Consider the following 16629-nt stretch of genomic DNA (forward strand, 5'->3'; position numbering starts at 1 on the left):
GTCATGCCTGTAATTCCAGCACTTTGGGAGGCCGAGGCAGGCAGATTGCTTGAGCCTAGGAATTGGAGACCAGCCTAGGCACCATGGAGAAACCCCACCTCTACAAAAAATTTCAAAAATTAGCCAGGCATGGTGATGCGTGTCTGTAGTCCTGGCTACGTGAGAGGCTGAGGCGGAAGGATTACCTGAGCCCAGAAGGTTGAGGCTGCAGTGAGCTGTGATTGCGCCACTGTACTCCAGCCTGAGTGACAGAGTGAGACCGTCTCAAAAAACAAACAAACAAACAAAAAAAAACACCCAATTTTAATATTTATCAAATATTTTCACCTGGTGCAAAATCATGTTAGCTATTATTACTATGGACCAGGTGCTTTTCATAAACTCATTTTATGTCATAGTCAACTCTATAAAGTAGATGACATCCTTATCCTCAGTTTTACATGTGAAGATGCTGGAAGACAGAGTGGTTAAGTAAGTTAGTTGCCCAAGGACATGCAGCTAGTAAGTCAAAAGCTGGGATTCCATCGTAGGTCTTGCTTTTTGCCCACCATTCTAGCTACTACACTTCACTGCCAATAATTGGAGAATTTTGCCCCTATTTTCTCGTAGTAGGGTTCCTCTTGTTTCATGGAGGTAGGAAGGATGAGGGTGATCTGAAAGGAAGGGAATAACACTGAAGCTTTGCCAAATGTGATGCTTTTGAAATCCTTTTTTTTTTTTTGAGACGGAGTCTTGCTCTGTCCCCAGGCTGGAGTGCAATGGCACGATCTTGGCTCACTGCAACCTCTGCCTCCCGGGTTCAAGCAATTTACCTGCCTTTCACCTGCCTCAGCCCCCTGAGTAGCTGGGACTACAGGTACACACCACCATGCCCAGTTAATTTTTGTATTTTTAGTAGAGACGGGGTTTCACCATGTTGGCCAGGATGGTCTTGATCTCTTGACCTCGTGATCTGCCTGCCTCAGCCTCCCAAAGTGCTGGGATTACAGACAATCCCTGCTTTATACACTGTTACAGGTAAATATGTGACCCAGGCATCACTGGAGGCCGTTCTAGTCAGTGCTAGGTGCACCAGTAATGATTGTGTCTACATGCCTATAGATAGAAAGGAATCACTTGAGTAGAAGACTGTCTGCCACAGGGTACGGAGACAGAAACCTCCGAATAATGCCTTTTTCATGATCTACGTGACCTTCAGTAGGCCCTTAACCACTCCAAGCAAACTCATCTGTAAAATGGGAGTAATACCTACTTCACAGAATTGCTGTAGGCAACAAATCTATTCTAGTACCAGTTACCACTCAATGTTTACCCTTCACCCTTAGACTAGAGGGGGATTCACAGATAAAAGTTTTGTGCTGGAAGTCTTGGGCTAAATAATCTTAAACAAGAAACAACCTCTCTGATCTCCATTTCCTCATTTATTCAATGGAATGAATAAGATTGGTAGTCAGGAATAACCGTATCTGCTCTACCAATCTTATTTGGTTCACGTGAGAATTAAATGAGATAATGTTCATGAAAGAACCTTGGATCATTGAAAATTGCCATAAATTGTTGGATGTTATGGCTATTATTAACATTATAAACCATTTTCAAATTTCTCAGTACCCTAAGGGGGTAAAGTCTCCGTTGTTATTCTTGGTTTCTCAGTGAAATCATTTTGAGGGTAATGATTGCAAAAGCAATGAGGCTAATTTAGTACTAATGCAATGCTAGTCATTTTTCCAGGCCAGATTTTTAGCAACAAGAGAAAGTAGGGCCTCACCTGTCTGGCAAATAAAGGAGTCTATTCTGTTTTCATGCCCTATCAGATTATTCACGGAAGGTCTTCTATTGTAAACGAGGGCCTGGGACAAATCCCCCTGTAGGTCTGCAGGAGAACAAACTTCAAGAAGCTGAATCCATTAAACAGTCAAGCTTGGCTCCTTCTGATTACACTGAGGATATGCTAACAAGCACCAGGAGCCAAATGTCTTTATGCCAAGTGAAATAATTAAGGAGAACAATACATGGTCATGTTGGAAGTGACAGAAACACATTTAGGCCCATTCTAAGTCTTCCATACAAAGTGCTTCTTTCCCTACGCAGCTCTCTGCATTTGGCCAGAAGGGGATTCAGTCTCTGCTGGCTCTGAAAACCTTATATAAAAATATTCCACAGAACAATGATCCTTCAAAATGAAAAATTAGAAAACTAATATCTGCCTAGGTCCTTTTTGATGTCCTAGCATTTGTATTCCTCATTTTAACCTGGCAGGCATGTTGGTGTTATCTTGATTTTATACATAGAGAAATTAAGACTGAGAAAGGAAAAATAACTTGTCAAAGCTACAAAGTAGCAGAGTCTGGGTTGGAATGCAAGCCTGTCTACCTTCAGTGCTTCTAGTAAATTATATTACTAATCAAAATTACCCCCAAACCATTATACGTAATTGTTTTTCATTATTCTCCTTAAGAGTCCAAAGTTTTCTTTCAATGAAGACTAATATCTGGTGGGAATCATACTATTTTAAGAAAATCACTTTGGAACAATGGACATTATTCTTACTAGTCATTTTAAAGGGTAAGGACACCTCCAATGCATTGCAGAGAAAATTGACTGAAAGTTAGAATGTTGAAGATTTTTAATACTTCGGAATAACTGCTTAAAAGTTAAATGCACATATTAGTTACATCAAGTTAAATACTTGAGATTTTTTGAAACCAACGACTTAGGGTAGATCACATGATTAATTTCCTTTTAAAAATCGACAATTTGGTATCACAGTTCACATCTGACATTCCTATTTTATTTTTACAATGATATTCAATACTTTGATTAGTAATTAAATATAATGGAGAAAATACTCCTTTCTTATCCTGAAGCTTAAAGCAAAGTAATCATGATTTCTTATTAAAGAAGTACTTTTAATAAAGTGAAACATCATCTGGGATATTACTTTAAATTAAAATAAGAAAAGGCTCTGGTTTTAAATATGGCAAAAGTGGGAAGAAATCTTACAGGACCTTAGAATTCAAGGGAAATTAAACAAGTTTAAAATACAACCTTGACTGAAAAAAATTTAAAAACATAGACAACAAACAGGAATCACTACCGATTTATTATTTGAAAACTATAAAATAAGCAGGTTGGTAGCAGATAGGGGCCTGCACCAGTGATTTAGGCATATGCCTGGAAGCTGAGAGAGAGAGGTAATTAGGCCTTCAGTTGGCAGGTTGGGCCCAGGCATTCACTCTCTTGACTTGATGATGGAAATACTAAGTAGATGATCTATTGCCTTATGTATTCTCAAATGAATTCTTAAAAAAAAAAAAAAAGCTGAATAGGCCATATACATTGATTAAAATTTTCCCCTGCAGAAAAGGTTTTAACTACAATAAGTTAGGGAGAGTAACTCATTTGTGAGCATTTGGGAAAAATCTTAGTAACTGGTATCCACACAAGTTCACTAAAATTTCTATAAACTCTCAGGGCCTCAGTTTCCTCCTCTATAAAAGAATTGGGGGGGCTAATCTTTTTTAATAATTAAAAGATGTTTAATTGTAAAAAAACCCATAAAATTTACCATCTTAACCATTTTTAATTTTACATTTCAGTAATGTTAAGTATATTCTTGTTGTGCAACCAATCTCCAGAACTTTTTCATGCTGCAAAACTAAAACTCTATGCTCATTGAATAACTCCCCATTTCCCTCCTACCCCCAGCCCTGACAACCACCATGGTACTTTCTGTTTCTATGATTTTGACTATTTTAGGTACCGCATATAAGTGAATCATGCAGTATCTATCTTTCTGTAACTGGTGTATTTTACTTAGCCTAATGTCCTCTAGGTTCATGATGCTGTAACATGTGACAGGATTTCCTTCTTTTTATGACTGAGCAATATTCCATGGTATGCATATACCATGTTTTCTTTATCCATTCCTCCACTGATGGACATTGGGGTTGCTTCCGCCTTGTGGCTATCATGAATAATGCTGCAGTGAACATGGGTGAACAAATATTTTGAGACCCCGACTTCAATTCTTTTGGATTAAGTACTCAGAAATGGGATTGCTGGATCGGATGGTAATTCTATTTTTAATGTTTTTAGGAACCTCACACTGTTTTCCGTAGCAGCTGCACCATTTTACATTCCTACCAACCAATCACAACAGTTCCAATTTCTTCACACTTGCTATTGTTTTTAATAGTGGCATTTTATTGGGTGTGAAATGGCATCTCACTGGGGTTTTGATTTGCATTTCTCTAATTATTAGTGATACTGAACATCTTTTCAAATGCTTATTGGCCATTTGTATATCTTCTTTGGAGGAATGTCTATTCAAGTCCTTTGCCTACTTTTTAATCTGGCCAATCTTTAAGTGACAAAATTCTATAGGTTGTATAAAATTAAATCTCTTTCATTTTGATGAGATTATTAGTAATAGACCAAGCACATTTACACTTTAGCAAAACATTTGATGAAATGACTTGAGTGACTCATGACATTCTTATGGACAAGATGAAGGGTTGAATAATAATATCATCAGATGGATTTGTAATTCATCATCTGCCTTTCTTTAATAATGTTAATCAGTCAATCAACATCAAATTGTAAAGGGCTCTGCTTGAGGAATCCTGCCTGCTAAACATTATCGTTGATGATACGTTTATCAAACTTGAAATGGTTAGAATCTAGGAAAGATACCTAATGGTTTAATTATGGAATAAAATTGTAGAGGATCATACTCAACAGGCTAATATAATGAATCCAAACCAGAAGCGGAAATTTAAAAAATAAATATGATAAGTTGCTTTTAGGTTAAAGACCTTGTTTATAAAATCCATGATTAGACAAATCTACTAAATAATTGTTGATGTAACCAAACCCCCCAAACAAACAAAAGATTACTAATAAGTTTTACTGAAGATTTAAAGGCTCAGATGAACCCAGCAACAGCATGATGCAATTGCTCAAAAAATTTCATATATGGCACTTATAAGCAACATAATAGTATTCATTGACAATACTGGGTAATGATCAAGAACATCGTGGTCCTCTTCTACCTGCTCTGGTTAAAAAGCACTGAAAGGTGTCTTCTCAGAGCCACATTTTTAAGAAGGGCTCTAAAGGAGCAGGAAACACCTAGAGGAGAAGAATGGGGAAGGAAATGTAGGAGGATCCATGTGATCTTTAGGCCAAAGAGAAAATCAAATGAAGGATGTTATATATGTCTTCATATTTGTGTAAGAAATTATCCAGAAGTTAAAATTTGAATCTAGTCCATAGACTTGTTCTTTATTAGGTTTTTTTTAAAAATTTGAATCAGTGGCCAACATTTTTAAAAAATCAGACTTTGCATACGAGTTTTGGTTTCTAGCTTACAAAGGCAGAACTTTTGAGCAGTTGGAATGATTCCGTAATCACTTTGGAGTGGAAGGATTTCTCTGTCTCTGGAGATGTCTGGCAATGTTCAAGTAGAGGCTAGATGATTTCTATGGTTGCTCCCAAGGTTCTCTGACTTTATAAATTGAGTTGAACTTATTTAGGCCCTTACTGAACCTTTTTTTTTTTTTTTTTTTTTTTTGAGATGGAGTCTCGGTCTGTTGCCCAGGCTGGAGTGCAGGGGTGTGATCTCAGCTTGCTGAAACCTCCCCTCCTGGGTTCAAGCAATTCTTCTGCCTCAGCCTCCTGAGTAGCTGGGATTACAGGCACCCGCCACCAAGCCCAGCTAATTTTTCTTTTTTTGTATTTTTAGGAGAGACGGGGTTTCACCATGTTGGCCAGGCTGGTTTTGAACTCCTGACTTCAAATGATCTGCCCACCTCGGCCTCCCAAAGTGCTAGGATTACAGGCATGAGCCACCGAGCCCAAGCCCATTTCTTTCTTAAAACAATTCATTTAAAGCTGATTCTTATGAAGTGATTTAAAGTCAATGACGACATTTCCCCTAAGTATCCTCAGCCCATCAGATCCAGTCTCAGTCCTTTCTGACCAGCTCCTTGCTGAGGCCAACCTCTACTGATAGTATCAATGGATACCCTTGACCTGTGGCTTCTAGTTAGGTTGAATCTATGGGAGTCATTTGCAGGAGATGAAAGACAGGAGAAGAGTATGTGTTGAAACCCTTGTTCCTCTGGCTTCCTCCTTGCTGGGTTGCTGAGTTTTGACTATATCCCTCTACCAAAGACCACAGTATGTGCTGGACAGTCCTCTCTTCAGCCTCAGCTATATTCAACAAGGTGAGGTAACTGATCTAGGATGGTAATACCTCCCATTCCTGTTAGCCCCAGGTCTCGCACCTTTCCTTGTTGGTTTCTCCTAATTCTGCCTTACTTCCTAAATAATTACGTTATAACATTCCCCTTAGTTAGTCTGTTGGCTTGTGCCATATGTTTCCTGCCAGAAGCTTAACCAAAAAACACTTTGTTACAAAGCCAGTGGCAACAATCATTGTGGTGTTATATCAGATTTCTGTCACCAAAGGTTAAGATACCAATAAGCACTTCTTACTGGCATGGTGGTGAGCCCAAAGAGTTCAGAGGTTTCAGAAGCTTATTGCTAGAGCAGCTTACACACTGGGTAAATGACTCAATATATACTAGGAACAACAACAACAAAAATCTTTGAGAGAAAATTATTTTATGGTTAAAAATGTTCATGGAACATGACTTAGCTATAAGTTTTGGGTCACTATTGTTCTTTACTTTGTTGTTGAAAACATATAGAGACTGGAAATGAAAGCACATCTTGAAAATCTCTGTAGTATAAAAATAACTCTTCCAGAAAGCTTCAAACTATATAAAACAGTGCTGTACTTCTTCCTCCTTTACCCCTCTCCACCATCCAACTCACTGTAATGTTCAATTTTATTTTGAAGAAATGGCTGAAAGACAAATTGCCTTACAACAGGTCTTCTATGAAATATGGGAGAAGGCTGCTGACAGAGCAAGTTAAAAACGGCAGCGTTCACAATCTGGAAAACATCTGCCTTGCCCCGAACTGTAAACCACCACGTTGCAGAATATGTTCTGTAACAAAGTGGAGCCCAGGGTGGGTGTTTGTAAGGTTATGGGACAAGTCAAGGCTATTCAGGCACAAAACTGGGCAATGCGCCCTTTGGCAAATTGTTGCAAGCCAATGACTTAAAAGGAAATATAAAAGCAATAGGCTAGGTATGAAAACTCCAAATGGAGCCAAATGGTTCACCATTTTTCTTATCATGGGTACTCTTCAGTGAAGCTGGTTTAGGAGTAAAAACAATACTGCTGCTTGGAAGTTCTATTTGGTAGAGGGAGAAACCTTTACTTAGAGGAGAAACAGACATGCTGCCATGGCTAGGGGAAGAAATGTGGCCTCAGGATTTGATCAAGGGTAAAATAAAGAGCCACGGTTTAAATATAAAAACACCAGTACAATCGGGATTCTGCCTTCCCATGCAAATCAAGAAAGAAACAAATAGTGGATCTAAATGAGAGAGAGAGAGAGAGAGAGAGAGAGAGAGAGAGAGACATAAGTCTTGTGGTATTAATAAAATACAACCAAAGTAAAATGGACAGATTGTTGCAAAAGGAGCTCTCAGAGGTATTGACAGTTTCCACAGCTGCGCCCGCAGAGCTGCATAGAAAAGCAATGATAAAGGGCTGCAGTGAAATGGTGAACCTAGGCAGTGTGCCTAGATGCCAGTCAGAAAGAACTTAGGCAAAATGCTTATTTTTCAATTTAGTTTACACCCAACCCAAGATATTTGACTTGGAAGGTGACCACAACAAAAGGTAAAAGCATAGTGAATGAAGCTTTGCAGGCAGAGGAGAAGGCCAACTCTGAGGACTGGAGGAGACAAGGGGCTTCCAGAAAGAGAGGAGATGGTACTTAATGGGAGAAGGGTATGCCCTGTGAGGTGTGGGTGAAGCTGCTGGGGAGCTAGTCTATATCAGGGCTGCATCTAAGAGGAGCACAGTAGGATCTCTCAGAATAGATGTCTTTGTGACTGGGGGCTCCATTCCTATATCCCTGGAGCTGCAAATAAGAAAATCAATGGACAGCATCCCAAAGACCCAGAGAGATCAGAATGGTCAAAGGGAAAGGGAAAATGAAGGAATGTGTGTTCCTCTGAAATAATCAGGACTCTATTGTTTAAACAGCTATGGCATGGTAGATGGAGGAATGGATCTGAAGTTCTATGGAACCAGTTTGAATCTTGGCTTCAGTAAAAACAACATTGTCTGTTTTTCCTTTAGGAAAATTGAGATGATACCTTTATCTTGTGTTTACTGTGAGGATTTAACCAATTAATTCAACACATTTTATTGAGCACCAACTATGTCCTAGGCTAGATGCCGGCACAGGTATCTTAGCACAGTATTCAACAAGCAGCAATCATCATTAAAATGCCATGCACATAAGAGCAGACATAAAATTGGGAACTATATGACAATACTTAATGTGATTCATGTGTCTTTTTTTTTTTCCATCTGATTCCTTCATTAGATTGTAGGCTACACAAGGGCATGGTCTGATTTAGCTTGTTCACAGGGTCTGAGACACAGTAGAAGCTCAACATATATTGGTTTCTGTGAGTGAATGAATAAATAATTAGTAATTCTAATTGTTAGATGCCTGGGACATGAAAGAAAAGACATGGAGGATGAGAAGCCAGGTCTTGCCCAAACTATCTTTTTTCTTTTTTTTTTTTTCCACTTTCTCTAAGCACTGTCTGGGCATATGCATATAATCCTAGCCAAGCCAATTCCCAGAATTTACAACAGCCATATTTGGTTGTACTTAATTTTATATTCTGCTCTGGAGTGAAAGTTCACAGATAAAACAATCTGCAGAAGACTGTTCTCAAGCGCCTTTATTAGAGAAAGTACAACAAACGTTCACATTTTCTATTTAATTAGACCTATGCTTCTTTTAGCTTTACTTAGTAGAAACTAAAACAAAAGTTATCAGTAGGAAAATGAGAAACCCCATGGAGATTCTGAAATCTCCTTAACTTTGAGTTAGCTAAAGAATGCAGGAATTTTCCTATGAGACTCTGTCTCATTTGGGATGGAGGAGAAAAAGGGATCATTTCAAATCTGCCCCATTAGCTTACAACTCACTGTAAAATGAAGTTATTCTCAAGTTTTATCTGTTTGCACACACACACACACACACACACACACACAAACATACATGCATAAACTACAGTTTAAAAGGCTGGCTACAGATGTGAGTCCTGGGTCCACTTCTTATTAACCATGTGACCTCAGACACATGTTACTTAACCTCTCCAAGTCTCAGTTTTCTTTCTTGGGTATAATAAAACCCTACTCTTAGGGGGATAGAACTATTTAAACATGAGATAATGCCTAAAAGTATCAGCATAGTTTTCAGCTCATTGTAAGCACACAATAAATGGAAATTACTATTGAATATTATTATTCTATAGTTTACAATTGTACAGTGTAGAAAAGAGTTCCTCAACCCCAACATTCGACATTTTGGGCTAGATGATTCACTGTGTGGGCTGTTCTGGGTATTGTAGGGTGTTTAGCAACATCCCTGACCTCTACACAACAGATGCCAGTAGCATCCCCCAACTCCACCCACTTGTGATGGCCAAAATCTCTCCAGAAATTGCCAAATGTTCCCTGGAAGACAAAATTGCCTCTGGTTGAGGATCACTGGTGTAGAACAAGGAGCAGTGGTCCTAGAGGTAGGAGACCTGGTTTCCATGAATTCATTTGTGATCTTAGGTAAGTATTCTCACTTCTCTGGGCCTTGATTTTCTCATACGGTAAAACAGGGCTGGAAATTCCTACTTGATCTTTCATGGTTTTGTGATGATGAAATGAGAAAAACAAATCAAATGCTCCAAAGGAGTTATAAAAGTAGGATTCCATGATGATCAGTTTGTTAGAGGTGGGCTGCTGAGGGCGACTGGGAGAAGCCACACAAACCCCTGAGCACAGCTGATGCCGACCTGCTGTCTTCTCAGGAATCCCACCTGGGAGCTACTGGCCCTCCAGCAGCTTATTGATCATATGTCAAGGCTTCCCTGTTCCTTTAATGGATGTATTTGTGGTTTGGCTTGAAGAATTCAAGAGGAACTGCTTTGTTTTAAAATAAAATGAAAATGTTCTTTAAAAAAAAATTCTAAGTGGTGAAAACTGCCTTGTCTTCTCTACATTTAACTTTCATCTAAATTCCTCTCTCATGTGACTAGTATTCACCAGTCCTCAGAATTTTCACTGTGTCCTCTGCACATATATCCGGGAAAGAAATATTCCAAGGGTTTTCAACATCGCTATACTGATTAATACTCAGATACTAACACACTGAGTAATACTATGATAGATAGCTTCATCAGCGTGGGAAGCTTTTTGATGTCATATCATATAATGGATATCAGCATGGTGGAATCCAGAGGTGGAACCTATTGTCATGCTTGTATTTATTTCAGAAAAATCTTTAAATGAGAGATAGCAGAGTGTCTGGTAAAAGAACATGAGCTTTGAGTTTGGTCAGAGCTCTACGTAGATAGTGGTTGGCTGTGTGATTTAGACAAGTTCTATAGCCCCTTTGAACCTCAGTGAAATATGTTAATCACACCTACCCCACAGCATGGGTGTGAGTTTTAAATGGAGATGAATATGTAAAGCAACAGGCACCATACAGGCACATAGTAGGTATCCTGTAGATGTAAGTGATCTCCCTCTTTCTACTTAGTCTCAAAGACCTTTCAAAGGTTTCTTTCATTCCTCCTAGCATGTGTTTGATCTGGATGCTGCAGGAAGGGCATTGAAGTGAAAACGAGTACTTTTTAGGTATAATTTGTAGTTTTTGCTTAAACTAATCATAATAGAGCTTGAGTCCTTGAATCAGAATATCAATATGTCTTCCAGCTCCTGGGCAAATTACTTCCCTACTTCTGATGGGCATTAGTTGGAAATTAAGGGTCAGAAGTCACCCAAAGAAAAATAGTGTTTACCCAGAGTGGAATGAATAATGCTTTTCTTTTCTTTCTTTCTTTCTTTTTTTCTCTTGAGACTGAGTCTCGCTCTATTGCCCAGGCTGGAGTGCAGTGGTGCGATCTCGGCTCACTGCAACCTCCGCCTCCCAAGTTCAAGCAATTCTCATGCCTCAGCCTCCTGAGTAGCTGGGATTACAGGCATGTGCCACCATGCCTGGCTAATTTTTGTATTTTTGGTAGGGAGGGGGTTTCACCATGTTGGCCAGGCTGGTCTTGAACTCCTGACCTCAAGTGATCTGCCTGCCTCGGCCTCCCAAAGTGCTGAGATTACAGGCATGAGCCACCAAGCCCGGCCCATTTCTTTCTTAAAACAATTCATTTAAAGCTGGGCACGGTGGTGCATGTCTGTAGCCCCAGCTACTCAGGAGGCTGAGGCAGAAAGATTTATTGGGCCCAGGAGTTAGAGACCAGCCTGGGCAACATAGCAAGATCCTGTCTCCAAAAACAAAGAAACAAACCAAACCAATTCATTTGGTTTCCTTTGTACATCAACTGGTAACCTGAAGTAGCACAGCAGAGTAGCAAGAAGATGAGCTTGGAATCAGACAGACCTTCCATTTACTAGCTGGATGACCCTGGGGCTTTCTCAGCCTCAGCTTCTATGTCAGCAAAAGTAGGGTTAATAATACCTGTCAGAGTATGAGGATGAGGATAAAGAAAGCATGTGAAAACCCTAGCACTGTGCCTGGTGCATGGAAGGTGCTTAGTAAGTACTGCTTTTATCCTGGACTCTCTTGCAGACTCTCATACCTTACCTGGTTTAGGAGAAGGAATGGGGTAACTAAGTAAATCTATGTTTTGTTTTTATTCCTTTCTTATCGCTGTGAAAGTAACGTGGAAAATGTCATAAATGATGTGTAAACCATTTAAAAATACAGAATAATTTTCCTTGAAATGATCAACAATGGCTCTGCAAGAGGTTACTTTGTAATATGTATGAAGGTATATTAAAGACCATATGAAGGTGTATGAAAGCCCAGCAACAAAAAGGGAATGTGGTGATCTTTCTAAAATTTGGTGTGTTCAACTATCCGTAAAACCATTTTGCAAGTAAAGTCACTATAATAACAAGTAACAGGTAGGAACAAAATTATAGAATAAGAGTTTCTCAAATTTTCATCATTAGGGTTCTTTTCAATATTTTTAATACTTTTTCTTATGGATTTCTTTAGTATTTTTTTAAGCCCTTCCTCTTCTTTGTTCTATAACATTTGTGCTAACTTCTATTGTATCATACATACTGCATTAGAAGTGACATACCTCAAAAGCATGAATCATTTTATTCCTCTTATAACCTCCCCACTCCATAGTGGGCTCTCAAACAATATTTGCTGAGCTGAGAGCAAGAATTTCTTTACATATGTTGACTATGTGATAATTCAAATAGATTTATCTTTATATATTGGCTACATAATAATAGATAAGATGTATTGAACATTTTCTTTTTTTTCTTTTTTTTTTTTTTTTTTGAGACGGAGTCTCGTTCTGTCGCCCGGGCTGGAGTGCAGTGGCCGGATCTCAGCTCACTGCAAGCTCCGCCTGAACATTTTCTATGTTCAGATAACATAGAGTTTTTCAGTTAACAACTAATTTATTCTCACAATAAATCCTAAGTGTATATGTTATTTTCTAATTTTACTGATAAGAAAAATGAGATTAGGAGGGGCTAAGAGCACACAGCTATTTCATTGAAGACCTGGGATTAAAACCCAGGCACTTAAGCATGAGAACCCAAGTCCTTACCTATTACAATAAAGTGCTTTTACTACAAACTATGTATTTGTTGTTTACCTGTTATTGTTGCCATTAAGCAGATTCATTTTGCTTTCTCTAGAGAGAGTATGCTTAGTGGAAAGAGCTAATAGGTTTGGGAATCAGGCTGACCTGAGTTAAAATCGTGATTCAGTCACTGAAAGCTGAGTGTCTTTGAGCAAACCTCTTAATTCTTACTGAGTGTCAGTTTTCTTACCCATAAAATGGGGATGATAGAAGCTGGATATGAAGACTGAACGAGGTGACAGAGGTAAGGTGTCTCACATAGGATCTGGCACATAGTAGCCACTCAGTTAGGTCATTATTACATTCGGAACTGAGGCTACTGCCTCTTACCAGAGTCTAAAGCCAGCTTTCGTTGTCTTGCACTGACATTTCCTTCTCTCTTGTTAAACAGATATGCTCCTCTTTCCTTCAGGTGTCATGGCCTTACAGGCCATCTGTATGCCAACCTTTCCTTCGTATCCATCTCATCCCAGACCCTGACTTGAACTTCAGTCTGTGATATCCAACTGCCTCCTCAGTATTTCTTTTTGGATTTCTAAAAGGCATCTCGAACTCAGCATGAACAAAAACTCCTGATTCCAGTTCCCACTAAATTTACTCCTCCTATAATTTTCTCCATCTCAGCAAAAGGCAATTCCATGGAGAAGCTCCATAGTCACTCTTGATTCCTTCCATCATTTATATCCCACATCTGATCCATCGGTGACTCCTCTTTTTGCCAATTTCAACACATATCCAGAATCTGCCCACATGTCCCTCCATCTTCCACTCCTCCTCCCGTCAAGTCCACTTTATCTCTCCCCTGCATTCCTGCAGTAGCTTCCCAACTGATCTCCTTGCTTTTGCTCTTGCATCCTTCCCACAGGCTAGTCTCAACCCAGCAGCCCAGGTGAGCCTTCAAACATGTAAGTCAGGTCATGTAACCCTTCCGCTCAAAACCCTCTCACGCTTTCCCAACTCATTCAGGGTCAAAGCTTAAGTCCTCCAATGGCCTATAGAGCCTTACATGATTGGGTCCTGTTACTTTCCCGACCTAATCTTCTGCTACTCTCCCTCTTGCTTGTTCCACCTCCATGACTTCTTGCTCCTTTGTGGATGTGCTATGCCTACTCCCTCTTTAGGGTCCCTGGTGTCTCCCCATGCCCAGATGAGTAAGTACTTGGCACATAGTAGATGCTCAACAAATATTCTAAATGAATGGCTTGAATAATCATCTGGTTAAACACCGAGCTCACTTTGTATTGTGTGTCCCATGACTATGGCTCTTGCTTGCCCACCCCTCTACCTGTCGCTTTTGCTTTTCTAGCAGTGACATCCTGACTTTCCCACTATGCCTGGGAAACTTGGCGTTATCTATGATATCTACGAGAACTAGGCTCAGGAAGATGAATCAGTTCCAAAGTAGTTCCTAACTCCAGGTTTCACCAACATTTCCTTTTTTTCTTTTTTTTTTGGTAGAGATGGAGTCGTGCTATGTCGCCTGGGCTGGTCTTGAACCCCAGGGCTCAAATGATCCTCCTGCCTCAGCCTTCCCAAAGTGTTGGGATTACAGGCGTAAGCCACCATGCTTGGCCTATTTTCATTATTTTCTCCAAACATTTTCTAGAAAAAGGAACAGTTAACTAACTCAGGAATTCCATTTTCTTACTAGACACCTATATACTTCTATTGCAGTATTAAAAGACGTAACGAAGGACACAGTTTACTCACAGCTTCTCCGGATGACCGAGTAATGGTTGTAGATTCATCCTGCCTTGTGGTGTTCTTAAGGCATACAGAGAACAATTTTCTTTCTGCTTCCAATACTCCTTTTTTGCTAAAAAGGTCTACTCGGACACAGACCATTCTGGGTAACATCTTTTTCTATACAAATCAGTGTGATAAACTGTCTCAACTGTGCCTCTGGAGGGCTGGGTCCTTGTTACATCCCCTAGTGCAATGGCTGCAGGTATAAAGGCAGTTGAGTTCTTGAGAGTGTGTTTTGGTACCTTACAATGTGTTTTATGTAGAAACAGCAAGGTTTACCCTAAGAACAATTTGAGATCAAGCAAATACTATCCATTTCCTTTGCCCCCCTTATAGGATTCTCCTAAATGAAGAGGGGTAGGGTAGGGATCTTTAAAGGTGCTTGAATACATTAGGGGCAATGACTTCTATTTACCGCAAGCTGGGATGTCACACAGATCAGACTTAAAGTTTTCATCCAAGGTGAAGCACCAAGGAGCTTCCTTCTGATTCCCTGGGTTGCGGCAGTAGGAATGGCCTCCATTCAGCTCAGGGAAACGAAGTGCGGTGAAGGTATGTGTGTGTGGATACTGGGAATTCCACGGCTGGCACTGGCGCCCTGATTTGGTCACGCTGACGGTCCCCCGGTAGTCCACACCTGTGCTGTTATAACACTTGTGATCTGAAAAACACACAAAAGCCCAAACAATTAGAAAGAAACACAGGAGATGCTGGAGCTCTCCTCTAGCCAGCAGTTTCTGGAGGGGAGGGCAGGTAATTAACCTCGTGGCCACAGCTTCCCTGCTGGTCAGGCGCCATGCAGGGCGATCTCCCTGCTTTGCTGGGCTTGGACCCAGGGCCTGCCTCGCAGTTACATTCCTGGGAGGATTTAAAGCTTTTGCTTCAGTAATAAAATCAGTCTTCCAAAAGTATTTTTAACATTGAACACAGAAGAAATCGGAACTGGGGTGGGACCTAGGGGCACAGAAGTAATTTCTTAGTGAATGGTTCAAGGAAGGTTCAAGCCAAACTTTTCCTTCCATTCTGATTGACAGCTTTAGACATGAATCATGTAATAAGGAATCTAGTTGGTATTGTAATATACAGAACATGCTTATTAGAGGCTGTGCATTCTGGGTTTCTAACAAAAGTTAGGGCTATCTCTGTGCTGATGGGGTCAGCACCCTTGAGAAGCAGATCCCATTAAGTAGCCCTCCCAGGTGGCCACAGGGACTTAAAAGCACTACAGAATCTGTACAGTTGAACTGAACTGGAGTTGGGAGAAGTAATGACAATAATAATAATGATGCTACTGAGCCCTTACCATGTGTTAAGCATTTTAGATGCATTCATTTACTTAACTCATAAAATAGCATTAATGACCAAATGGAAACTAAAAAATTGCCCCTGAGATTAATTCTAGATGAAAGGGAAATGTACACTGAAATAGTCTTTTGCTTGGTGGTGTTGAGGGGGTAGGGGATGGAGGCAAACCCATCTATATCTTTAAAATAGTGGTATGATATGGTTTGGGTCTGTGTCCCCACCAAATCTCCCTAATCCCCAGTGTTGGAGGTGGGGCCTGGTGGGAGGTGATTGGATCATGGGAGCAGGTTTCTTGTGAATGGTTTAACACCAACCGCCCTTGGTACTGTCCTTGGGATAGTAAGTTCTCATTCTCATGGCCGTTTAAAAGCATGTGGCACCTCCCCACTCACTCTCTCTTTCTCCTGTTCCTGCCATGTAAGAAGCTCGCTCTCCCTTCACCTTCTGCCATGATTAGAAGCTTCCTGAGGACTCCTCAGAAGCAGAAGTTGCTATACTCCCTGTACAGCCTGCAGAACCACATGTGAACCAATTAAACTTCCTTTCTTTATAAATTACCCAGTCTCAGGTATTTCTTTATAGCAATGCAAGAATGTGCTGATACTTGCTATAATACACTTACCATGACGTGTACCATTAGTGCATTTATTTAGTACATTCACAATATTGTACAACCGTCACCACTATAGGTTCTAGAATACTTATATTACCCTAAAAGGAAACCCCATATCTATTAAACAGTCACTCTCCACTACTCCTAGCCTGGCCCCTGGTAACCACTAATCTGAATT

At 40.0% G+C, this 16629-nt stretch overlaps 1 protein-coding gene across 1 annotated transcript in view; it reads right to left on the reverse strand.

The window, feature by feature from the left end:
- The window catches only part of ROR1 (receptor tyrosine kinase like orphan receptor 1), a 429604-nt gene that overhangs the window by 23809 nt on the left and 389166 nt on the right, over positions 1 to 16629 (reverse strand). Inside the window, exon 7 of the mRNA XM_030912981.1 lies at positions 14949 to 15194. Within this exon, the coding sequence (XP_030768841.1) occupies positions 14949 to 15194 (246 nt within the window). The remainder of the gene's footprint in view (positions 1 to 14948; positions 15195 to 16629) is intronic.

Source organism: Rhinopithecus roxellana, chromosome 12 (genome assembly GCF_007565055.1).
Source record: "Rhinopithecus roxellana isolate Shanxi Qingling chromosome 12, ASM756505v1, whole genome shotgun sequence".
Lineage (NCBI taxonomy): Eukaryota > Metazoa > Chordata > Mammalia > Primates > Cercopithecidae > Rhinopithecus > Rhinopithecus roxellana.